The sequence below is a fragment of the Mesoplodon bidens genome (genome assembly GCF_964165515.1).
Source record: "Mesoplodon bidens genome assembly, chromosome: 1".
Classification (NCBI taxonomy): Eukaryota; Metazoa; Chordata; class Mammalia; order Artiodactyla; family Ziphiidae; genus Mesoplodon; species Mesoplodon bidens.
In genome coordinates, this window is record NC_138176.1 from 229,294,546 (window position 1) to 229,321,807 (window position 27,262).

Below are 27,262 nucleotides of genomic sequence, written 5' to 3' on the forward strand. Positions count from 1 at the left end.
GATCTGGATGTTGAAATTCATGAAGACTTTATAACTATATGAGGAAAAGGAAGACACTCTTGTAATGAATGAAAAGATAGGGGATTTCAGCAGAGAAACAGAAACTATAAAATAAAACAAAATGGAAATTCTACAATGAAAAATACAATACCTGAAATTTAAAAAAAAATGTTGGATGTGTTTAACAGCAGAACAGAGATGAGGAATAAAATGGTGAACTTGAAAATAAAGCAATAGAAACCATCTGGTCTGAAGAACAAGAAGAAAATTATTGAAAAGAAAAATAAACAGAGCCTTAGGACCTCAGATCAAAAGTTCTAACATATGTGTATTTGAAAACTCAGGAACAGAGAAAATAAAGAATGAGGTAGAAAAAAGTATATTTAAAAATAAACAAAAAGCAGCTTCTAGAAAGATCTCTCTTTAAACATGGGAGAAGCTTAACTTTATCCTTTTAAAAAAATGGAAAAGTTATCTTCACAAATGACAGACAAAAGTGGTAACTGTACTTCATATGTTAAAGTGCATTTAGAGATATAGTAGCAAAATAGCCTTAAAATGTTATGAATTAAATAAGAGCACAATTGTACTTCTCAGTGTACATGGCAAAACTGAATATTACCATGCTCCAAAAAATTGTCTTTCTTTTAAAATATACTAATATTCAAAACTCAAAAGATGAACTTATTAAATTCATTTTGTGATATTAGAAGTATGCTGTAATATACATAGAACTTAAATTTTTAATTCAAGTAAGCAAATTACCTAGAGTACATTAGTTTGTAAGTATCAAACTTAATTAATAAGCTGCCCTTCCTGTCACCTCTCTTCTTTATGCTGGACACTGACAGACAATGGAAGTGGAACAGACATAAGCATAGCGATTAGATTCTACACAACAAAAATACCACATAAAAGTTCTTGTAAGATGAGTCCAGGAAATAAAGTATCTGCCAGCACTGAAATATTGTGCTCTTGTTTATGCATAATGTAACAGAACAGCCTTTGTATTATTTTTAACAGTTCAGTACTTAAAATAATCCATACTTCAAAGGAAAGTAAACAGTGCATAAGCTTAGATGGCTCTTTACCTCATGACTGGGTTCTTTTATAATCAACATTCTTAAAAACTAGACAAGTCAATCTTTATGTAAACAATAACTTCCTCTGTGTTTCCAAATGTAGAAATCAAGAGAAGTATACAACATGAGAAGTGTCTAACTACACAACTGCTGAAAATCAAATAGTATTTAAGTCCATTTATGGTGAGCCTAGAAATAATATTTAATCTCTTGAAAATATATCCGTAACACTGGCTATTTCTACACAGTTAATTTAAATGAAGAACAAAAGAACTTTCAGAATACTCTGAACAAAAGAGATAGAGGACAATCTCTTGTTCTGAACAGAATTTCTGAATTAACTGTCAGTAATCAAACTTAGATGAGATGAGAAATTGCCTCAGGTTCTGTTCTGTTCTTTCCTCTTTGCTATCCTTGTGAACACACACTGCACTACAAGTCTTCCTTGCTTTTTGACACAACACATTCCTTAAAAGCATCAAGTGGGTAGTATTTCTTGTCTGAAGATTTAGGATGAAGTAAACCAAAAATATCATCCAAAAAAATTCAATAATTAAAAATTATTACCATCCTTTAGAATAGAAAACATAGGTTAAATTTCTATAAGTGAGCATAAACAAATAACTTACTGATTATATGAAAGATCTCAATATATAGAGTGTACACACAATACACAAAAATACAACTGAAAAAAAGTTTTACCTTAATATTTCAATTATAATAATACTGTACTGCACCATTTTATATGAGGTACTTGAGCATCTGAGGATTTTTGTATCTGTGGGTGGTCCTAGAACCAATACTCCACAAATACCAAGGGATGACTGAATTTAAACTCTAAGTTTCCTATTTTGATATGCAAAAGAACTTCTAAGGAATGATTTGTTTTGCTCAGCTTTCTTAAAGGAGGTATCCAAATAAATTTTAATTGATGTCTTTTTTTTCTGTCATCGTATCTGTTTTCTGTAATTATTCTGAATAAATAAAATTATTCAGAACCACTCAATGAGTAACAATAAATGTTTGTTAAAGAGTACTGTGAATGATATTATTCCTCTTGACTTCAATTAAAGGAAAATTCAAAGCATCTCTTTTTTCCCTTTGCCCAACTTCTACTACTGAATGAGAATCAGAAGTTCTCAGGATAATCAATAAGAAAATGAAGACACAAGTCAGCCACATCCTAGGATGTCAGTGTTTTCCTCTTTCACTAGGATAACTTACATCTCAAGAGACAAGTACAATAAGACAAAGCCTGCTGGTGTCTCTTTTTAGGAAACATCCTTGACCTTGGAAGGCCAGAAACATGCCCAGGGTCATGGGAGCCACAGGCCTGGCAAGTATGATCAGAAATGAACTGTGGAGGATGTCAGAGATCAGCCTACTCTGATCTTTACTGTCAACCAAGAAGATCAAGGTATCCTCAAGGCCCAGAAGGCTCCTATGGCTGTCCATAGTGGGAAGCAGACTAAATGTGGGACTGAAGGTCTACAAAGTACCTAAGACAGTGAGCTTTCCTAGAGCATCATTTGAGGTACAGGACCGTATTTCTATCCATTTAACATGATTAGTCACTGAGGTTTTTAAAACAAGAAACTGACACTTCTTCCTTTCACTCTCACTTGGCTCCTCAGTTTAATCAAAACTCAAGTGAAGATACACATAATAATAAACTTTCCTGGGAGTTTACATGTGGCGGGCATCACTCTCTTCCCTGGGTTGTATCATCTCATTGAATCTCCACAATAGCCCCATGAGGTCGATCCTATTATCATCCCCATTTTATGGATGAGAAAATTGAGGCGTACAAAGATGGGGGAACTTGCTCAAGCCCAAGTTACTAAATGACAGAGCTGAAATGTAAACCCTCTTCCATCTGGCCCGATAGGACAAGCTTTCATCCACTAGATCATTCATCCTCTGCCCAAATCAAGGACACCTGGAAATCATGAGCACCAGTAAACCACTTCCATCTTCTCTATTAAAGAGCTTCCATACACTTCATCAGTGGGCAATCTGAGATCTGCATTTTTATGGGAAAATGGTAAACCCTGAAATGAAGTTAACAGCGTGGGCTTTTTAAAAGGAAATTCAAAACATAATTGCTTAAGAAAGAAAGACACAGTATCCCACTGCATACATAGGGCAAGGCTAGTATGCCCAAAGGTCATAGAGTCAAAAGGTAAAAGTTGCAATATTAAACAATAATCAAGATTAAGATGTTTTTGTCTGTTCAGTACAATAACCTATCTTAACCGATTCAACACTTTCTTTTCATATGAAAGATGGTAGTTAATGACTTCCATCAGCTACAGGATATAATATTAAGAAATGGGCAATAATAAATCCTTCATGTCCTTTCTTTAGCAGCTACATTTTATTCACAACTTTTTAATAGTAATAGATGCTGAAGGAAGCCACTTTTGCTAAAGAGGTCCTTAATCCATCATCGAGGGATACCAGACTCTGAACAAGACAACAGCACAGATTTCCAGAACCTTTCTTCAGGTGGGAAAGGGCTCTTAACATATGCCCAGGGCTGGGTAGACATGGGTGAACAGGTAGCAACCTCAGTCATTACAGGGCACTGAGGAAGGAAGTTGAGCAAACAGGGGCAAGATGCCCACAGACTTGACTTGTAAATACTGCAAACAATGGGAGAGGCATATTACATGCTAAAGAGAAGAGAAAAGTATAGAGGCAGGGGTAAAAGATAGAAGAGAAAGGGGGTAATTGAGAAGCTGTGTCAGAAAAGATGGGAGAGGTAAAATGTAGAACATGAATGAATAGGTTTGATTTGGACAGAGGAGAATCACTTAATCCTTGGGGACTGGATGGCAAAGATACAGAAAAGTCTGATGGTGGGAGGTAAGATTTTGCCTCTGGACTCTACTGAGCAGAAGACAGAGTAAAGGGATCAAAACATGATGCTTAAAGAGAGTAAAGTGGTGGGAGAGATGCTAAGGTGAATACCACAAAATTGCCCAGCAGTGTTGAGGGCCCAGCTGATACCATATACTTAGAGCCAATCCCCACTTGGAATTCCTCCAGCTGTGCCCTACAGTCCAAGTGTTGGGGGCTGGAGGGGCATGTAAGCTAGATTGTTCCACTGTCAGTAATATGTGTATAGGTGTGGAAGAGCAAGGGTTAATTTTGTGCACCCAGGAGTCCCAGCTGGACAGCAAAGGAACTAAAGCAAGGAGAAGACTGGTTTATAAGGAAGAAAAGAAGCCTAGAAAAAAATCTAGTTTCAAAAAGTAAATGTAAATCAAATTAAAGACTGAGAAAGCTAAAAGACTAGGAGGCTCTATTCAGAGACTGGGACATAAGTTGAGATTTAAAAGGTGGAACAGTTCCAAATAAGAGCTGTGGGACAGGGTTCCTGGAGTACAAGTAATAAAAGAAATGGACAAATTCTTGGAATGGTACAACTTCCCAAGACTGAACCAGGAAGAATTAGAAAATATAAACAGACCAATCACAAGTAATGAAATTGAAACTGTAATTTAAAATCTTCCAACAAACAAAAGGCCAGGACCAGATGGCTTCACAGGTGAATTCTATCAAACATTTAGAGAAGAGTTAACTCCCATCCTTCTCAAAATCTTCCAAAAAAACTACAGAGGGAGGAATACTCCCAAACTCATTCTACGAGGCCACCATCACCCTGATACCAAAACCAGAGAAAGATATCACAAAAAAAGAAAATTACAAACCAATATCACTGATGAACACAGATGCAAAAATCCTCAACAAAATACTAGCAAACAGATTCCAACAACACATTAAAAAGATCATACACCATGATCAAGTGGGATTTATCCCAGGGATGCAAGGATTCTTCAATATATGCAAATCAATCAACATGATACACCATATTAACAAACTAAAGAATAAAAACCATGTGATCATCTCAATAAATGCAAAAAAAGCTTTTGACAAAATTCAAAGGCCATAAACGACAAACCCACAGCAAACATTATTCTCAATGGTGAAAAACTGAAAGCATTTCATCTAAGATCAGGAACAGGACAAGGATGTCCATTCTCACCACTATTACTCAACATAGTATTGGAAGTCCTAGCCACAGCAATAAGAGAAGAAAAAGAAATAAAAGGAATACAAATTGGAAAAGAAGAAGTAAAACTGTCACTCTTTGCAGATGACATGATACTATACATAGAAAATCCTAAAGATGCCACCAGGAAACTACTAGAACTAATCAATGAATTTGGTAAGGTTGCAAGATACCAAATTAATGCACAGAAATCTCTTGCACTCCTATACAATAACAATGAAAGATCAGAAAGAGAAATAAAGGAAACAGTCCCATTTACCATCACGACAAAAAGAATAAAATACCTAGGAATAAACCTACCTAAGGAGGCAAAAGACCTGTACTCAGAAAACACTGAGGAAAGAAATCAAAGATGACACAAACAGATGGAGAGATAAAACATGCTCCTGGATTGGAAGAATCAATATTGTGAACATGATTATACCAACCAAAGCAATCTACAGGTTCAGTGCAATCCCTATCAAATACCAATGGTATTTTTCACAGAATTAGAACAAAAATGTTTACAGTTTGTATGGAAACACAAATGAGCCCAAATAGCCAAAGCAATCTTGAGAAGGAAAAATGGAGCTGGAGGAATCAGGCTCCCCAACTTCAGACTATACTACAAAGCTACAGTAATCAAGATAGTATGGTACTGGCACAAAAGTAGAAATATAGCTTAATAGTACAGGACAGAGAGCCCAGAGATAAACCCACATGCATACGGTCACCTAGTCTATGACAAAGGAGGCAAGAATATACGGTGGAGAAAAGACAGCCTCTTCAATAAATGGTGCTGGGAAAACTGGACAACTACATGTTAAAGAATGAAATTAGAACACTCCCTAACACCATACACAAAAATAAACTCAAAATGGATTAAAGACCAGACACTATAAAACTCTTAGAGGAAAACATAGGAAAAACACTCTAACATAAATCACAGCAAGCTCTTTTATGACCCACCTCCTAGAGTAATGAAAATAAAAACAAAAATAAGAAAATGGGACCTGATTAAACTTAAGAGCTTTTGCACAGCAAACGAAACCATAAACAAGATGGAAAAGACAAGCCACAGAATGGGAGAAAATATTTGCAAACAAAGCAGCTGACAAAGGATTAATCTCCAAAATATACAAACAGCTCGTGCAGCTCAATATCAAAAACACAAACAACCCAATCCAAAAATGGGCAGAAGACCTAAACAGGCATTTCACCAAAGAAGACACACAGATGGCCAAGAGGCCCATGAAAAGATGGTCAACATCACTAATTATTAGAGAAATCCAAATCAAAACTACAATAAGGTATCACCTCACACTGGTCAGAAGGGCCATCATCAAAAAATCTACAAACAATAAATGCTGGAGAGGGTGTGGAGAAAGGGGAACTCTCTTGCACTGTTGGTGGGAATGTAAATTGATACAGCCACTGTGGAGAACAAAGCTTCCTTAGAAAACTACAAATAGAGCTACGATATGACCCAGCAATCCCACTACTGGGCATATACCCTGAGAAAACCATAATTCAAAAAGAGTCATGTACCACAGTGTTCATTGCAGCACTATTTACAATAGCCAGGTCATTGAAACAACCTAAATATCCATCAACAGATGAATGGATAAAGAAGATGTGGTACATATATACAATGCAACATTACTCAACCTTAAAAAGAAATGAAATTGGGTCATTCATAGAGATGCGGATGGACCTAGAGTCTGTCATACAGAGTAAAGTAGGTCAGAAAGAGAAAAATAAATATCATATATTAACGCATATAAGTGGAATCTAGAAAAATGGTACAGATGAACCTATCTGCGGGGAAGGAATAGAAATGCAGACATAGAGAATGGACATGTGGACACAGGGGAGGAAGGGGAGGGTGGGATGAATTGGGAGATTAGGTTTGACATAAATATACTACGGTGTGTAAAATAGATAGCTAGTGGGAACCTGCTGTACAGCATGTACATACAGCTCTGTGCTCTGTGATGACCTAGGTGGGTGGGATTGGGGTGGAGGGAGGTCCAAGAGGGAGGGGATATATGTATACATATAGCTGATTCACTTCATTGTATCGCAGAAACTAACACAACATTGTAAAGCAATTATACTCCAATAAAAAAAAAATTTAAGACATAAAACCAGGCCAATTGGGAAAATGTAAAACCAGTGTGCCTGAATAGCAAGAGCTACAGTGGAGACAAAACTGGCTAAAAGGCTGTCAATATCCTCAAAGCATATGGTGGACTGGAGGTCTGTAGGAAAGAAGGAAAAGTGGGAAGAGAGAAGAGCAGAGACAGATAATGTGTGCCTTACTGCCTGGGAGTGTGGAGAGGGATGTTGAATATTTCAGAAGCACTGCAAAGGAGCTTAGAAAATGGGGCAGGATGCCAACCATCTCTCTACATTCTCTGCCAGTCCATGGGGTTCCAGAAAATAAGCAAACAGCACTATGATCACAGATACCTGCCCTCCAACACCGTACGAGTGACATGACCCTTGTCCCACCAGCATCCTTAGCCGTTGACTCTTCTCTCATTATCCTCACTTTCACTACCACAGCTTTAATTATCACCTCCAAATGAATGACTTCCAAGTTTCCATCTTCAACCTTCTGCTCTTTCCTCTACTGTAGTTCTGAATATCTAAAGAGCTTTCAAGCTATCTTTTCCCAGACTACTGGCCATTAATTCATGCCCAACATATCAAACACTCAACTAAGCGAGCATCTTTTCCCCAAAACTCTCACCACCAGCTTTTCCTATTCCTCCCACTAACCCAGACTGAAAATATGGGATCATCTTTTACTTCTCTCATCCCTTATTCAAGTTGTAGTATTTCCGTTATAATGCCTCTAAGGTCAGCCTTTCTACTACACTTCACTACCATTTCCCTAGTTCAGGCCCTCATAACTGAATACGTATTAGTACAAGAGTCTCAGGAGTCTCCTATCTAGTTTCCCTGCTTTCTTCCTTCCACAAATTTTCCTAAAACCTTACTTTACACAGGTTGATCTCTATTTAAAAACTCTCCACCTCTCTGTGTTGCCTCCATAACAAAAGCCAAACTCTAGGCAAAGACTGTGAGTCCTTCATGACCTGTCTCCTGTGCCTTCAAAACTCCACCTACTACTTCACTACAGGACCAGACACACCATGATTATTCTACTTCATACTATCCCCACATGGATTATGTATCCTAGCGTTTTAATTAAAATTTGTATTCATTGCCTTATTCATTTGATCTATCTGTACCACAAACAACACATTCTTGTTAAATGAAGATTTTAATTCAGTAAAACTTTAAGCAATAACCTGGCATTTGTAAAAATGACTTAGCATAGTTTCCCTATGGACTATGAAAGTATAAATTATTTCTAAGGTTGCTCACTTTTAATTTATAATTTAGAAGGCAAAGGGCTCATAATAGAAGTCTGGTGTTTAGTTGTAAATAAAATTAATATATCATCAGATTTCAGTTATCAGAGGAAGGAAATCTTACTGATCACAACTTTCAGAAGGCCATCCTAAATGATCCTCTTTTAGAGGTGATCACGCCTAGGAATGCATTACACATTTTTATGCAAAAAAAAATAAGTTGTGCAGCTATCCTGGAATGTATCCATGACAGGCTGTAAATAAGAACCTACATATCACAACACAGGACTCCCTGGAAGGTCCATATCTAGTGAAACCTCCATCCTGATCCACCACATAAACCCTCTCACCTCCAAGTTCCCTTAATTCTTACTACACCAACTACTTTCTACCACATAGTGTAGATTACCTCAAATCCTTGTGATAACATGCTCTCAAAATGAATTACAATGTGTGATGGTCAACATGACTGGGCCTCATGATGCCCACATATCTGGTTAAACATTATTTCTAGGTATGTCTGTGGGGGTGTTTCTGGCTGAGATTAACATTTGAATTGCTGGACTGAGAAAAGCAGAACGTCCTCCCCAACATGTGTGCATATCATCCAATCCACTGAAGGCCTCAACAGAACAAAAAAGAGGAGGAAGGATGAATTTGATCTTTCTGTCTGACTGCTGAGCTGGGACATCAGTTTTCTCCTGTCCTCTGACTGGGACTTACACCATCAGTTCTTCTGGCACTCAGGCCTTCAGACTTGGACTGAATTATACCACCAGATTTCTTGAGTCTCCAGCTTGCAGCCAGCAGATCATGGGATTTCTTGGCCTCTATAATCCCATGAATCAATTCCTCATTTTATATTTCCTATTGCTTCTATTTCTTTGGAGAACCCTAACTAATATACAGCATTTTATGAGTGAGGAACTAGGGCCAGAAAAGTTAACAGGGATAGTAAATGGTGACATCAGAACTGAAACCAAAGTTTTGTACTCAAAGTCCAGTGCTGTCTTTTTTCAGGCTGTCTTAATAAAAGATTCCAAAGAGTAATAACTGATACACAGAACAAAAGACACTAAGATAGGAAGAGGACCAAGGTGGCTAGGATGACCCTGAGCTAATCTCTTCCCACAGACACACCAAATCTATGCCTACATACAGAGCAATTCCTCCAGAAGAAGACCTGAGGGCTGACTGAACAGCTTCTGTACATAGAAGGACAACATAGAAATGGGTAGGAGAGACGGAGACACAGTATCCATGGGAACTCCACCCATGAGGCAGCAACATGGATAGAAAGGGATAGTACTGAGGGGTCCAAGCACTGATTCACCCACCCTGGGACACAGTGGAAAAACAGCTGTTTAAAGGACACATATATACTCTACAGCAAAGAAATACATTTACTAACCTTAGAACTCCTGCCAAACAGGTGGGGAACTGCTGGAGCCCTCTGCAGGATCAGAGGCGCTGGCAGAGCATTGTTTTAGTCCACCAAGAACTTCCCCAGACCCACGCCTGCTCCTGCTCCAGCCGTCCTGCTAAGGTGGCCCCGGTGTTGTGCATTCCAAGGACTGCCCCTGACCTGCGAGCAGTCCACACAGGGGCATTCCCACAGAAGACCACTCCTTCAAAACTGGGAGGGAGAGCCGTTTTCTCTACTTTGTAGAAACAAACACCAAAAGTCAAGCAAAATGAGGATACAGAAGAATGTGTTCCAAACAAAAGAACAAACTAAAACCTTAGGGGGGAAAAAAAAAAAAAACTAATGAAACAGTGATAAATAATTTACCTGATAAAGAATTTAAAGAAATGATCATAAGGATGCTCACTGAATTTGGGAGAAAAATGGAGGAACTCAATGAGAACTTCAACAAAGATTAAGGAAATATAAGAAAAAAACAATCAGAGAAGAAGACCGCAATGAACAGCATATTAGATGACACAGAAGAATGGATAAGCAATCTGGAATACAGAATAGTAGAAATCACCCAATCAGAACAGCAAAAGGAAGAAATATTTTTTTAAATGAGGATAATTTAAGGGACCTCAGGGACAACATCAAGTATACTAACATTCACATTATAGATATCCCAGAAGGAGAAGAAAGAGAGGAAGTACAGAAAACTTATTTGAAGAAACAATGACTGAAAACTTCCCTAACTTGGGGAAGGAAACAGACGTCCAGGTACAGGAAGCACAGAGTCCCAAAGAAGATGAACCTAAAGAGATCCACACCAAGACATAATTAAAGTGGCAAAAGTTAAAGTAAAAGTGAGAATCTTAAAGACAGCAAGAGAAAAACAACTAATCACATACAAGGGAAACCTTGTAAGACTATCAGCTGATTTTTCAGCAGAAACTTTACAGGCCAGAAGGGAGTGGCAGGGTATATTTAAAGTTCTAAAAGAGAAAAAAACTTACAATTTAGAACACGCTATCTGTCAAGGTTTTCATTCAGAATTGAAAGAGGGATTACAAAGTCTCCCAAAAAGCAAAAATTAAAGGAGTTCATCACCACTAAACTGCCTTACAAGAAATGCTAAAGAGTCTTCTTTAAGGCCACAACTAGAAATGACAAAACATATATATATATAAAAAAATTCTCACTGGTAAAGGCAAGTATAGTAAATGCAGTGGATGAGGCACTTAAGAGCTAGTATGAAGGTTAAAAGACAAAAATAGTACAAATCAACTATAACTACAACAAGTAGTTAAGGGATACATAAAATTAAAAGATATAAGATATGACATCAAAATCATCCAATGTGGTGGTGTAGGGAGTAAAAATGTAGGCCATGTACAACAAGCCCACAGCTAACAACACACTCAATGGTAAACATCTGAAAGCTTCTCCTCTAAGACCAGAACTGAGACAAGGATGCCCACTCTTGCCACTTCATTCCACACAGTACTGGAAGTCCTAGCCACAGCAATTAGGTAAGAAAGAGAAATAAAAGACATCCAAATTGGAAAGGAAGAAGTAAAACTGTCACTATTTGCAGATGACATGATACAATAAATAGAAAACCCAAAAGGCTCCACCAAAAAAACTATTAGAACTAATAAATGACTTCAGTAAAGATGCAGGATATAGAATAGAAATCTGTTGCATTTCCGCCCACTAATAATGAAAGAGAAAGAAAAAGAGAACTATCAGAAAGAGAAATTAAGAAAACAACCCCATTAACAATTGCATCAAAAAGAATAAAATACCTAAGAATAAATTTAACCAAAGAGGTGAAAAACCTGTATTCTGGAAACTATAAGACACTGATGGAAGAAACTGAAGATGACACAAACATATGGAAAGATACACCATGCTCATGGATTGGAAAGATCAGTATCATTAAAATATCCATACTACCCCAAATAATCTGCAGATTCAATGCAATCCCTATCAAAATATCAATGACATTTTTCACAGAAGTAGAACAAATAATCCTAAAATTTGTATGGAACCACAAAAGGCCCCAAATATACAAAGCAATCTTGAGAAAGAAGAACAAATCTGGAGGTGTCACACTCCCAGACTTGAAACTATACTACAAAGCTACAGTAATCAAAACACTATGGCACTGATACCAAAACAAACACACAGAACAACTGAACAGAATAGAGAGCCCAGCAATAAACCCATGTTCATATGGTCAAGGAGGTAAGAATACAATGGGGAAAAGATAGTCTCTTCAATAATTGAACAGTGTTGGGAAAACTGGGCAGCCACATGTAAAATAATGGAACTGGACCACTTTCTTATACCATATACAAAAATGGTTTTAAAGACTTAAATGTAGGACTTGAAACCATAAAACTCCTAGAAGAAAACATAGGTAGTAACTTCTTTGACATCAGTCTTAGAGATATTTTTTGGCATATGTCTCCTCCAGAAAGGGCAACATAAGCAAAAATAAACAAATGGGACTACATCAAACTAAAAAGCTTTTTCACAGTGACGGAAACCACTGACAAAACTAAAAGGTGATCTATTGAATAGGATATCTTCAAACAGTGTATCTGATAAGGGGTTGATATCCAAAATATTTAAAGAACTCATACAGCTCAATAGCTAAAAACCAAACAACCCAGTCAAATATGGGCAGAGGACCTGAATAGATATTTTTCCAAAGAAGACATACAGGTGGCCAACAGGCACACAAAAAGGTGCTCAACATCACTAATAATCAGGAAAATGCAAATTAAAATCACAGTGAGATCACCTCATACCTGTCAGAATGGCTATTTCTAAAAGACAAGATGTGGAGAAAAGGGAACCCTCGTGCACTGTTAATGGGACTGTAAACTGGTATAGCCACTACAGAAAACAGTATGGAGGCTCCTCAGAAAACTAAAAATAGAGCTACCATATGACCCAGCAATTCCACTTCTGGGTATTTACCCAAAGAAAATGAAAACACTAATTCGAAAAGATACATGTACGTCTATGTTCATTGCAGCACTATTTACAATAGCCAAGATATGGAAGCAAGCTAGGTGTCCATCAACAGATGAATGGGTAAAAAAGATGGGATATATATACACATATATACAATGGAATATTACTCTGCCATAAAAAAGAATGAAATCTTGCGATCTGTGGCAACATGGACAGATGCAGAGGGTATTATGGTACGTGAAATAAGTAAGAAAAAGAAAGACAAATACCATGTGATTTCACTGGTATGTGTAATCTAACAAACAAAGCAAACAAACAAAAAAAAAAACAGAAACAGACTTATAGGTACAGAGAACAAACTGTTGGGTTGCCAGAGGGGAGTGGGGTTGGGGGACAGGTGAAATACATGAAGCGAGTAAGAGGTACAAGCTTCCACTTATAAAATAAATAAGTCTTGGGGATGTAATGTACAGGAAATATCATTGATAACATTGCAGCAACTTTGTATGGTGATGGATGGTAACTGGACTTATTGTGGTGATCATTTCATAATGTATAAGAATATTGAATCGCTATGTTGAACACCTCAAACTATATCATATTGTATGTTAATTATAACTCAATAAAATAAAACATACTAAGTTACTCTGTAGACCAGAATCATGCCCTGAACAGCTGAAAGGGATCCCACTGAATCTAAGTGTGATGCTTAGCACCCTTGGGGTGAAACCCTGAGGACTCATGACCCATCACACCAAGGCCTTTGCCACAACTTACATCACACTGCCTCCCCTCTATGACTGTCACAGTGTTTTTCAATGTGGCAGTGTAGGGGGTGGGGTAGGGGTGGAGGATAGCTATTGAGAGGTCATTTGAACCTTCCTTGAAGACACATGGGATTCCATAAACCCATAAGGAGATGTTACAAGCTTCCAATGTAAGCAAAACAGGTTTCTCTCTTCATTGCCAGACACATACATCTAACTAAAAACTGAATACACAATTTAAACTTTTTCTGCTTTTCGTGCAAGAGAACTTTTTTAAAAAAGATTTATTTATTGTTTTTTTTTTGGCTACGTTGGGTCTTAGTTGTGGCATGAGGATCTTTCGCTGCAGCGTGCGGGCTTCTCTCTAGTTGTGGCACACAGGCTCCTGAGCGCATGGGCTCTGTAGTTGTGGTGCGTGGGTTCCAGAGCACGTGGGCTCTGTAGTTTGCAGCACATAGGCTCTAGTTGAGGCGCACAACCTCAGTAGTTGTGGCACGTGGGTTTAGTTGCCCTGTGGCATGTGGGATCTTAGTTCCCTGACCAGGGATCGAACCCACGTTCCCTGCACTGTAAGGCGGATTCTTTACCACTGGACTACCAGGGAAGTTCCAAGAATTTTATTTGAAATGTCATTTTTAATTAGTCCTCAGCATTCACTATATCAGGCAAAATAGTCTTCATCATTTCTAGAAGTCTTATTTACTAGCATTTAATAATAAATAGCATGCATTCAGGACTTACTACGAGTCAAGCATTGTTTTAAGATACATGTACTAATTCATCACACACATAAAAACTTTATATCAAGCTGATACCATTGTTATCCATATTTTCCAGATGAGGAAACTGAGGCACAGTGCCCAAGATCACATGGCTAGTAAGTAGTGGAGCTGAGATTCAAACACAGGCACACTGATCCCATAGTCTGGCTATATTTTTCATCACTGTGTGCAGCTTAATTTTAGTCTTCAAAGCTAAGAACTCTCTACCATGTAATGTCAATCATCTTTAGTTCTAGAACCAAGAACTAGACAAAGTACTTGCAAGTTATATATTGACTGTAACTAGAGATGCATCCCACAGATTCCAGGCTATACCCCTCCTATTACATAGCCAAACAAATTATCTGATCATCTTTCTCAAGCAGGCAAAGGGGAAAGGAAGTAAAGCCAGCTGATTGGCCTTGGGTAGCAGCTGGGTGGGGGACAGGGAGAGGAAGGCTACCAAAACGAAGTCTGAGAGAATTCTACAGCCAGTCTCAAGTACCTAAAACAGGTCATCAAAGCAAAGCCAGAGGCATGTACCAACACATGCTGGGAACTACAATGGAAGGCCAGCAGGAGTCGGATAATTCAGGGAAGATGACAGTTGGCAGGTAATCTAGACTCCTCCTGGAGACAGATGCAAATGACCACTGTGGAAATCTCACATGCTTTCCGTGTGCATGTACAGACAGGTCAGGTCCATTCAAAAGAGCCAGAATGAGACAATCATATATGGTAATACAATTCTATGGCCATCAAAGCTGGCACACACTAGGTAAGTACATAAGCTTGTATGTAAGGTAAGCAGTAAGAGTATGTCTGTAATAAGATGAGGGATAAACAATGCAATTCAGACCATAAAATTCCAAAAGATCAATGATAAAATATATGGAGGAAAGAAACTTTACAATAAATTTAATATACATACAAATGAAATGTAAAAAAAATATAAAATAGAAAGTAAAAACCTTTACTAGCTCTACCACTGACTAGTAAATTTGTTTTCATTATGCTCTTCAATACAATTTAACAAAAGTGTTGATCTTCCAGTATATGAGATTGAGAACACTAGGAATTACAGGGACTCAAATACCATTAAGTTGTAACAGCACAAGGCAATCACAATCCATCGTCTTACTGATACAAGTAGACAACCGTAGCACCATAAAGACCATTAAGAAAAGAGCTGGACAGAAGAAGGAAGCATTTAGTGGGAGGAGGTGGCATTTGAGATACGCCCCAAATCTCTCTTGTCAAGAACAGGCACCAGAAGACAAGGAACAATGTGGACAGACTAGGGAGGCGACAATGGGTGTAAACGAAGGGACACACGAAGGCCTTGGCAACCAGTGTGGTCACATTTGGGGAGGAACCAAAGATGATATGAAGGGTTAGGAAACATCTGCCTTAATCCAAGGCTGGCACCAGGACAGCCTCTTGAAAGAAGGCCTCACACTGTTCCTAAGGGCCGCCTACCTCGGCATCCCTTGCCATCATCACCACCCAGACTTCAGGAGAGGGGCTGCCAGCCCTGGACACTGACTAAAGCTAATTAATAACCCTTCCCTTAAATCATACCACCCCAGGCGGTGTTTTGGGTTTTCCATGTTTACCTCCACAGTACAGTTGAGACAAAGTTCACACATTTAGAAAGGCTTTCCTAAAGGCTTGGGGATTCATAAAAGAAAGTAACCCAAAAAGATGTAATGAATCAGAAACAAGATATAGGTTAGTCCTTCTCAGGCCAGGGAGCACAGTTGGCATCAGGCCTTCCCATCTTCCACATCTTCCCAGACGGTCGATATTATGTCTAATGCCCAGGCACCCCTCCTAGTCAGGCTCCTCAAAGTCAGACCAGAAGAGCAAACACACGAGCACAGCGGGTGTTCTCTCCCACAGCCCGTGTGTGGGATCCCAAGACCTGCTTTTTACCCAGTTAATTCATATGAGCCACGACCTTGCTCTTCACCCTTGTCCCTCTCAGCAATGAAACCCACAGCCACTCCAACAAATAGCAAAAACACAGACAGACACACACCAAATGCATAAATACATCTGTAGAAGGGATCCATTAACAAAATATAGAAAGTTTCAAAAAGGAGCTGATTAATGAAGGTTGGGGGAAAAAAGAAAGAAAGAGTAGAAGATAAATGACTTCGATTTAAAAAATGTCAGAATTTGAGATGTCAAAAATACTTCCAGGCAGAGATACATACCAGGTAGAGAAATGTTAATCTGCAGTTAGCAAAGGAGATCGACCCTGGAGATGTTAAAAAAAAAAAAAAAAAAAAAAAAAAAGTTGCAGTTCTGGGAATACATAAGTAGAAAGTATAGAAAAGAGAGAAGTGAGAGGAAGGCAAAACCTTTGGAAACGCCTCTATCACACTGAGCAGGGGACACAAGGAGGAACTGGCAAGACAGAGACAGAGAGGATGCAGTGAGACAGAAGGCAGTGAAGACGATGCATTCAAGAAAGAGGAAGCGGGCAGCAGCCCAAGATGCTTTAGAGAATGAGTCAGGTTAAACGAAGAAAGCCCAGTGGATCTGAGATAAAAGAACACAGCTGCCTTTGGAGAGGCAGAATGTAGCATAGTGGTGGGGGAGATCAGAACAGGGCGGGAAGGGGTGATCAGCAAGTGGGGGCGGGGCATATGCCTTCACATGGAGGAGGGAAGGAGACAGGGGACGGAGGACTTGGGACTCTACACTTGGCTGGCACAGGGACCTGGCCTCACCGCTGCCTCCCCAGCACCAGCACGAGTTCCTGGAATGTAATACGTACCCCATAAATACTGCTCATGGAATGTTGTTTATTCAGTGAATGTTGTTGTCTGATTCAGCAAGTGAATTAGTGAATGAACACAGTACTGATATTTGGGGGAGTACAAGAGAATAATCTTGTTATGGAACGTGTGTAATTCAGGTATGAAGGCTGCAGTTACGTTGTTTGAAGATCTGGTCACAAGATAAAGTGGCACAGTGGATAAGAATCCCCCTGCCAATGCACGGGACACGGATTCGAGCCCCGATCCGGGAAGATCCCACATGCCGTGGAGCAACTAAGCCCATGTGCCACAACTACTGAACCCGTGTGCCACAACTACTGAAGCCTGTGTGCCACAACTACTGAAGCCCGCGCACCTAGAGCCCGTGCTCCACAAGAGAAGCCACAGCAAGAAGCCCATGCGCCACAACGAAGACCTAACGCAGCCAAAAATAAACAAATAAAAATAAATAAATTTATAAAAATAACAACAACAACAAGATAAAGACTGTCAGTGTAGTTCACGTGGTTGGATTTAGTGTGGGGCAGAGAGTGGCAGTCTCACCACCAAGAGAGGCTGAGGTTAGTCTCTTTGACAGTAATCTGAAGAAAAAGAGAGTCTTTCAGGCCAGACACTAGAACCCAGAGGCAAACACAGGAGCAACTGCCTTGACCACAAAAACATCAAGAGATGCTGAAAGGAGTTCCCGAGGGGCAGGTTGTCAAGAAGGGGCTCTCCACCTGGGGGGCAGTGGGGAGCAAGGAACTAAGAAATCCAGACAAGTGCCCTCAAGGTTGTGAAAACCCTTTGGGGCTAGAGGCCGCCCATCTCAGGCTGCTACCAGTTATTGTCCTCTGTATTAAATTCCTTTGTTCGGCCCCATAGTTAGAGTCTTTGGAAAGTTCCAGTTTGGGTCTGAGAACATGGAAGGGTTCAGCCAGCACTGGGGGATGGGAGGATGGCTGCCCTGGGGTGGCAGTAGGAGCATAAAAAGAGCGTAATAAGCCCCGGGATTAGTGTTGTGGCGTAACCACCAAGACACCTAGAAGTTCAGGCTTTGTTTTATTAGGTGACATGGTATTCCCTTATAGGGAATCCAGGAAAGAACTTTTTTTTTTTCCTGTCATTTCTCATTTTGGATTTTTATGATTCTGACGAAGGAGAATTGAGCTGAGATGAGGTCTAAAGGGAGAAAACGGGTAAAGGGCAACAGAAAGGTTCAACTGTAAGAATTGATACAATGTAATTAAACAAAGCCCTGGAAGAAAGGAGAGGCCATGAGATCCAAAGGGAGTGGGGGAGGTTTGTTTTTACAAAGTGGTATAAAGAAAGATTGAGAGTAAAGAGATCACAAGCAGATGGAAGACACTCTGGGTGAGACTTAGGGGACAGAGTCAGCCAGAGAGCTGATGCAGCTCAGAAAGTTCACAAAGCTGCTATGGTGAGGTCAGAGAGCCCAGTGTATAAGAATGTGTCTGCAATCTTGAGTGGCTAGATTGCTGGAATTTCCAGAAATTCTAATCAGCACCCTTTAATACTACCTATAACAATACTTGGCAACCTGAAAGGTTTTTTTTGCGATTGAGGATGCAGTCTTGCACTTGAGCCAAGTTCAGCTCACCATAATGGATCTGCCACATACCAAGTCATAATAACGGGATAAACTCACACCTCATGGCAGAATCATCTCACAATTTTTGAAAACAACTCTAAAAAGACAGGTTCTAATTAAAGGAATCATAATTAATTTACCCTGCTTATTTTCCTTCAAATAGAGTCCAGTCGTACTGTTTCGCACCAAGATCCTTAAGGTCTTCCAGATGGAAGAAATTTTGGAAATTATCTAATCCAACCTCTCATCTATTATGACTTCAGTTTTCAACATCCATGGGAGACACAATTGGTGCCCACTGGCAGCATGTGCTCCTCTCCATTTCTCAGCCACCTTTGCAGTACACCTGAGGCCACATGGCTAAGCTCTGACCAATAGGACATTGATGGACCTGATCTACGTCACTCCCAGCCCTGGCCCTACCCTGGATGGAGAAGGACCAATCAACCTGCATCGGATCAGACTCTGCTTGAGATGTAAATAAACTTCCATTATGTTATTCATCGGCATTTGTGGACCTGTTTCAGCAGCAAGCATTAAGGATTTTCAAGCCTTCTTTTAATAACCTAGCAACTCAGTGAGTCTTCAGTCATGCCCGAGAAAGGGATGGAGATTATTATTACCCACAGAGCCAAAGGATTAAAAAAGAGAGAAGTCAGGTAACTCATTTTTAAAATACAGTGGCATCTTACTTATCTAAAGGTTATTGAGACATGACTTATCAAGGCTACAGCCTCACCCCGCCTGCCCCACCCCCCACCGGAGAACCAAGAAATAAGCCATAGAGGTCTTAAAACAACCCAGCTTGAGAGCTAAATGGAGTTTTAGAGCTTCACTCACTAGTTAGCCTCTCAGGCTCTATTTATTTACTCAAATTATCTTGGAGTAAATAAACCAGTCTTGGAAATCTAGTTTGTTATCTCACATCAGATAAATACTAGGAAATTGGAAGCCATAAGGAGTACTGCTAAAAGGGCGCACATCACAACATTCTGAGATCCGTTTATAAAGGATATCATCCATTTTATAAAGGATGATTGAGCCCCGCTACTCCTGAATCCAGAAGGCAGCACTGGAGGAGTTCAACCCGCAACTGGTAAAAATGACTTGATGTCCTCAACTACCTCTTGTAAACTTCCAGAGAAGGTAGGACAACGTGTAAGAAGTCTCTGGAAATAGTTACTCAAAACAGTTTCAGTGTTTAAAGGAATACACTTGTTTACTTGAAAAACCAATGTGTGAGGGCCACCTCACTTCGCCAGGTGGCCACATAATGATCCTCAAATATATGTGACATTGCCACAGGATGCCACATAATGATCCTCAAATATATGCGACATTGCCATTTGCACACTGTTAAAAAGTAAAACCGAGAATGGGTTGTTCCTCCCAAACCTATCTGGGTGCTCATATACAGACTGAAGGAAATCAGCATTCCATAAGCAAAATCAAGATCCAAATATCATGTGAGGTAGAAAAGACCTTAGAGACCATTCAGAAAAGTTAGGTGACCAGAGGGCACCCATTCATCTCCCTGCAGAGGAGGAACCAGAGCCCATGTCCCCTGCCTTCTCAGCGTGGGTATAACTATCCACATCACAATTCTCCTTCCTTGTACTTACTCACAACCTCTCCATCCCTTCCCAGGCCTCCCGATAGGCCTGATGCGCTCACCTGCAGAAAGCAGTGTCCGACTGGGGCATGCTCCAGAAGGGTGGCGTTGTACACCTGCTTCAGGAAGACAGGCTCGTTGTCATTCACGTCGCCCACAGTGATGCTCACAAGGCAGGTGGCAGAGAGCGGGGGCTCTCCGAGGTCTTGGGCCACCACTCTCAGCTCTATGGCCTCCTGGACCTCTCGGTCTAGACTCCGGGTGGTGCTAATCACACCAATTTCAGGATCGATGCTGAAGGACGGTCCACACTCAGCGGCGGGCCTCAGAGCCTCCGGGTTGCAGCGCGCTGGGAGAGGGACCAGCGCGTAGCGCACCCGGGCGTGGTCCGTGCCAGGCTCATCCTCATCGGAGGCGCTGACGCACACTACCGCGGTGCCGGGGGCCGCGGCCTCGGACACTGAGGCCCGGTAATGCTCCTGGCTGAAGAGAGGCGGCTGGTCATTGAGGTCAGCGACCCGGAGCAGCAGCGTCTCCTCCGTGCTCAGCGGCGGGGTCCCCGCATCCGTGGCCACCAGTCGCAAATCATACAGGTCTCTGCTCTCCCTGTCTAGGGGCCCCTCGACGCAGAGGAAGAATACCCCTGAGGAGCCTCCGGACCGCAGCGCAAAGGCTCCCTCTCCGCCCTCCAAGGCCAGCGAGATGCTCCCGCCCACGAGGCCCATACCGACTTCCCCGACGGCCTCCTCGGCCTTCTCTGGGTCACCGTCCGCGTCGGACACGGAGACCCGAGCCACATAGTCGCCGACTCGAGCGCCCTCAGAGACGCGCGCGGCGCCTCCTTCGGTAAGGAAGAGCAGATGAATGGCGGGCCAGTTGTCATTCACGTCCAGCACCGCGATGGACACGCGCACGGTGGCAACCTCGGGCTCGGCACCTCCGTCGCGGGCCTCCACCACCAGCTGGTGCCAGGCCTGAGTCTCGCGGTCCAGCGGCCTCTGCACCCGCACCACCCCGCTCATCTCCTCCAGCGCGAAATAGGCCGCGTCGCCCAGTGGCCCGCCACGGCCACCCGTCCCGGGCGCCTGCCGGGAGCGGATTCTGTAGCGCACGTGGCCATTGGGCCCCAGGTCACGGTCGGTGGCGCGCACGCGACAGACCTCGGCGCCCGGCAGCGCGTCCTCGCGCACGGCGGCGCGGTACTCACTCTGCTCAAATACGGGTGGGTTGTCGTTCTCATCCAGCACGCGCAGGTCCACCCGCAGGCTGCCCGTGCGCCGCGGGCGACCGCCGTCCCACGCCTCAATCTGCAGCTCGTGTGCTGCCACCGCCTCTCGGTCCAAGCGCCGCAGCAGCACCAGGTCTAGGGGCTCAAGGGACGACGAGGACGGCGGCGACTTTGGTGACACCGGGGCCCCGTAGCGCAACTGGAAGAACGGCCCTGCGGGGTCCTCAGAGAGGCCGGACGGTTGCACCAGGGTGTAGCCCTGTGTGCCGAACAGCCCGGCGTCCGGGTCTTGGGCGCCTGGCAGGCGGAAGGCTGTACCTGGCGGGCTGAGCTCGGAGACGTCGAGTTGCAGGGAGTCGCGGGGAAAGCGGGGCGAGTGGTCGTTCACGTCGTTGACGCGGATCTCCACCTGCACCACCGCGCCCAGCAGCGTGGCGGCCACGAAGCTGTAGTGGTCCCGCTGCTCTCGGTCCAGGCGCCGCGCCGTGCGGATGATGCCTGTGTCCGGATGCACGTGGAAGTCGTCCAGCAACGGGGAGTCATCCGAATCCTCAGACAGAAAGAAGCCGCCCCCCTCCTGCTGCTGCTGCGTGGCCGGCAGCCCCGCGCGGATGTCGCCGACTAGAGTGTCTGGAGGAAGGCCCTCGTCCACGGAAAGGCTGAGGTTGAACACCTGGGCAGACGAGCCCGAGGCCGCCCACAGCCACGCGTGCACGAAGAGCCCGAGCAGGAACTGCTGCGCCCTGGCGCCGCCGCCGCCCGGCAGCCCGCTGGGTGACCCTCTGCTCCCGGGGAGCAGAAGGCGCTTCCCGGCCGGAGCCCCGAGCTGCTGACGCCCTTTGCCCATCCTCCGCCCAGAAGGGCTCATTTCTCCGCCAGCTCCTTGGGAAGGCTCCCGGGTAACTGCCAGGTTGTGGCGCGGTGGCAAAAAAATCCAGGGGCCTCTTCAGTGTCTGAGCCAAAGAAAAAAAGACTTTGTTTGGCAAACAAAACCAACAGACCAGGAGTTCCCGAGGTTACATCTGCAGCTGGTGAAAACGGCCTCCGCCCGCAGCCCGCGCAGACAGGGAGGGAAGCTCTAGCTGCCTCTGCTGCTGCAGCCACCTCTTCAGCCCCTGGATTTCTTTAAACGAGTCTCATGTCTTTTCCTCTCTCCTTTTATTCTTTTTACATCTGTTCCTTGTTCTTCTCGGCTGGTTGGTTCGCCCTGGTAAAGTCAGGTGCATTATTCTTTTGCCAAAAAGAATGAAATTATTTAAAGCGCACACACAAGGAGAGGCTGGGGGTCGGGCCGGGGAAGGGGGTGGAGTAGGGGCGGGAGGCCGGGAGCCAGGGCGTGCGGGGCCGGAGCGGGCGGGAGGGAGGGAGGGAGGAGGGGGCCGCGGCTCGGGCTGCGGCGTAGTCAGCGGCCCCGGGGGCGGCCGCACCCGCCGCGTCTCAGGGCGCCGGGGACCGCGAGGCTCCCCGTCGCCCCAGCCCCCTCCGCTCTCCTCCCCGCGTCGTGACGCGGCGCACACGCGGGCAAACTCCCACCTGCGAGGCGCCGCTGCAGTGGGGCCCGTTCGTGGCTGGGCTGGGGACGGAGCAGAGGGAGGCAAACGAGAAAGGACCGGGCGATTTGGCCTGTGGGGCGGGTGAAGGTCGCGCAGGCGCGGCGTCCGCCGGGGCTGTGCTTGCGAAGTGGCGAGGGGTGGGAAGGTGAGGCGGCAGCCTTTCCACGCTCTCCCCCCTCCATCTCCTCGACGGGCCCTGCAGCCGGCCTGACGCTGGGCTCCGGCTGAGCAGAGAGGGTGGGGTTTTCATCACACTGGGGAGCCACACTTGTGTTCTCCATGTGGCGAGAGAGGCTCGTCCGCAGCGGAAGGACAGATGGAGTGAAAGGCCGATGCCCAGCTGGGGCCAGGCTGGTTGCAAAGGCAGGGGGAGGCGGAAACTGGAAAAACCCTCGAGAAACCCCGAGAAATCTGTGACACACATGGTGCAAACCACGCTTTAGTATGCCGCGCTACCATTGGCGACGTGAGAGCGGCTGGTCAGTCCCCTCTGCTACCAGGAATGACGCGACAATAGAGTCGGCTTGCGAACACTTTTTATGCATTCAGCGCCATCACGACACCTCCAGAATGGTTTACGATGCTGATTTATGGGCAGAAAGACGGGGTGGCTGAGGGCCATCACCTCCCCGCGCTCCACCATCGCCGCTGAGCAGGGCAGTTTGCTGTCAGGGCAACTATTGATACCACTTTCAACATAGCTTGTGTCTGAGCACAAGAAGAACGCCAATAAATTCCCATAGTCGGGGGTTTCTCTTCAGTTATCCGTCGTAATAGGTAAAAACTGATAAATTGCCTCTAATAAAAAATGCCTGAGGAGGAGCTCTCTGCCCTCTTAAGGATGGCTGGCCAAGTTTAGCAAATGGTTTCTGCAATTTTGCTTTTACGCCTGAGGGAAGAATTAATTTCCTTGATACTGTTGCTCCCCTTTTGGGAGGACCAAAAGCCCTGCCTAGCGGTTCCTTACAGCAACAGCAAGACGCCTTTTTAACATATGTAACTGCTAACCTACAACCACACCGTCATCTCCGTATCTGATAAAATAATAATAAAACAATGTATTTTACAGCAAACACATTGCACGTAAATGGAGACATTATTGAAATAAATTCAGCGTCCCTTCACCAATGAATCTGCTCACCGTTGAGATTTGTTACCAGTCTTTAGAGTCTCCTTTCTCCTCAGCCTTTGCAGTCTCACCCTAAGTGGCCCCTGCCTCCACCCTTGCCCCTTTGTAAGTAATTATCAAGCAAGCATCCAGATTGATATTTTAAAACTAACTCAAATCATGTCACCCCCCTGCTTAGAACCTGCCAGTTTATTTCCACTATACTTGGATTATAATTCAGACTCCTTCAAACAGTGCAGGACTCTACCTAATATGGCCCTATCTACCTTTCTGACCTCACTGCTGTACATCCAGCTTTCCTGCCTTCTTTCTGATCTTAGCCCCTGTTGTGGACTGAATGTTGGTATCTCCCTCAAAATTCGTATGTTGAAATCCTACCCTGCCCCTGGCTTTAGGAGGCCAGGTCTTTGGGGGTGATTCGATTACATGAGGTCATGGGATTAGTGCCTTTATATGAGTGAGGAGAGATCTTGCAGCTCTCTGCTCTTCACCATGTGAAGGTAGAAAAAGCCAACAGTCCACAAACAGGAAGAGGGCCTGCAACAGAACTTGACTGTGCTGGCACCCTGATCTCAGACTTCCAGCCTCCAGAACTGTGAGAAATAAGTGTCTGTTGATTAGAAGCCCCCAGTCTGTAGCACTTTGTTACAGCAGCCTGAACAGACTAAGACAGTACATTTGAATTGTGAGAAATTTTCTGTACCTGGGAGTTCTTTCTTCTGCTTTGTGAAGATTTGGCTGTTTCTCATTCAGGCCTCAACTCAAATACCAACTGTTTCGAGACCTTCCTCGACCACCCTACCTACCTCAAGTAGCTTCTCCACCTTAAACTCTGTATCCTCATATTTGATTTCATTCACAGCACCTGAAATTAGCTTGTTTTATTCATTTGTTTATTAGATTATTGTGATCTCAACCCTATTCATGCACTTTAAGCACTGCTTTATCCCAGAACCTAGAGGAGTACCTACCACATAGTGAGTCTTTATTCACTAAATATCTATGGGATAGATGACTGAATGGGTGGTTGGTTGAACTAAAGAGTAGATGGAAGGATAATCTGGTGAAGCAGGAGTTTGAGGCCAGAACTCAGAATTAACTAGCATGAGATCTTTTTTTTTTTTTTTTTTTGGCGGTACGCAGGCCTCTCACTGCTGTGGCCTGTCCCGTTGTGGAGCACAGGCTCCGGATGTGCAGGCTTAGCGGCCATGGCTCACGGGCCCAGCCGCTCTGCGGCATGTGGGATTTTCCCGGACCCGGGCACGAACCCGTGTCCCCTGCATCGGCAGGCGGACTCTTGACCACTGCGCCACCAGGGAAGTCCAGTCTGAGATCTTTTATTGTGATGAATTGTATCTTCTCAATTTACTCATTTGGAACATTCTATGAAGCTTTTTGAACTGATTTTTGAACTTCTTCAATTTATTTTACAAACTGTACTGCTATCAAATATTTACCTGAGTCTAAAAATAAAGGAAAAGCAGCTAGTTTCTCCACATCTTTCACTGACACATTCATTGTAAATAGTGGTTTACTTTAGAAACAAATGGAAAATCAGGAACTTGAAACATCTATTTTCCTATTCACTTTTAGGCTTTCTCTTTCAGTATGTGCAACTCAAGGTCTCCTGCCCATTTCACAATGTCCTTCATTGAATGTCCTGAGCAGCCTTCTAGAATGAAGAATTCAATTTAGTTGAGTGAAAGAAATAAGAGCATTTCTCAAATATGCAAAAAAAAATTTTTTTTAGAAAGCACAGGAACTAACAGGCTGCAAGGAATAGGTCCAGATCTGCCCCCTTGAGAAAAGCAGCAGGATGTAACTGGTAAGAATTTGGGTTTTGAAGCTGGGCGACCCCAGTTCTGCTCTATAATTTTGGGCAACTTATTTCAACCTCGTTAAGCCTCAGTTTCCCCTTCTGCAAATTGAAGATTATAATATATAACTTACAGGGATGTTATGAGCCTTAAACGAGACAATGTACATGGATTAATACACAGAAAGCATCCATTAAATATTATTTATCTTGCCCTCTGTTATTTGTGTGATTAAATATTTTAGGGGTGAGGTGTTTAGGGATTATCAGTAATATCAAACTCTGACTTCATAGCCCCCTTGAGTGTGTAGAGAGGGAAGAAATAAAATTTCTACATTCATGAACAGAAACTATCATGGGCAGAAAGGTTCAGAGCAGATCTTCCCCTGGTGTTACTTGGTTTAAGTAGTACAGGAAGTCCATCGTCAAAAACATTTTCTCCCAGACTGTAGATAATCCTTCACTTTGCAACAGTTAACTTAAATGGTCTAATAGATACTAAGGGCTCAAAGCATTTCACATTAACCCTTCAGGAAAGGAATTATAATTATTATCCCCTTCTTACAGATGAAGAAACTGAGGTTCAGGGCATCACAAGTAACTTCATCAAAGCCACATAGGTATAAGTGATGGTATACATGGTGTCCATGGTCTTCTGAGCTCTTCACTGGTCATTTATCCTCTCTGTGATTCTGTGCTTAAAGCAGATTGTCTTGCTTCTCAATTCTCATTGAAATCCATACAGTGAGATAGTAAGAGTTTTGGAAAGACCTGGGAGAACTGCAGAAAGAAGAACTTTGGACAGCATGCTTGGCTGAATGGTGGGATGGCACAGGAGAAGAGCCACAGTGAAGTGGCTACTTGGAACTCAACAGAAGGAAACAAACTATTTAGAAATGCTACTTAAAGGCAAGTGAGGAGGATTGTGTGGGACATGGAAGGTTTCTTCCCTTCCTCTCCCCCAAGGGGAGGACCCTCTGAGGTCAGGAAGGACAGTATGACTGCAGGGACTACACTTGCCATCTTTGGTTCATATGTCATCTTTCTAAAAAGATGAACTAAAGAATGTTTAGAGCTTGTGGTGGTTAAATTTTATAT

At 43.1% G+C, this 27,262-nt stretch overlaps 1 protein-coding gene across 1 annotated transcript in view; it reads right to left on the minus strand.

The window, feature by feature from the left end:
• Positions 1-22,534, minus strand: part of DCHS2 (dachsous cadherin-related 2) — a gene marked incomplete at both ends in the record, with an annotated part of 312,361 nt that extends 289,827 nt beyond the window's left edge. Inside the window, one exon of the mRNA XM_081240754.1 lies at positions 20,501-22,534. Coding sequence (XP_081096880.1) covers positions 20,501-22,534 — 2,034 coding nt within the window. The remainder of the gene's footprint in view (positions 1-20,500) is intronic.
• Positions 22,535-27,262: the final 4,728 nt, after the last annotated feature.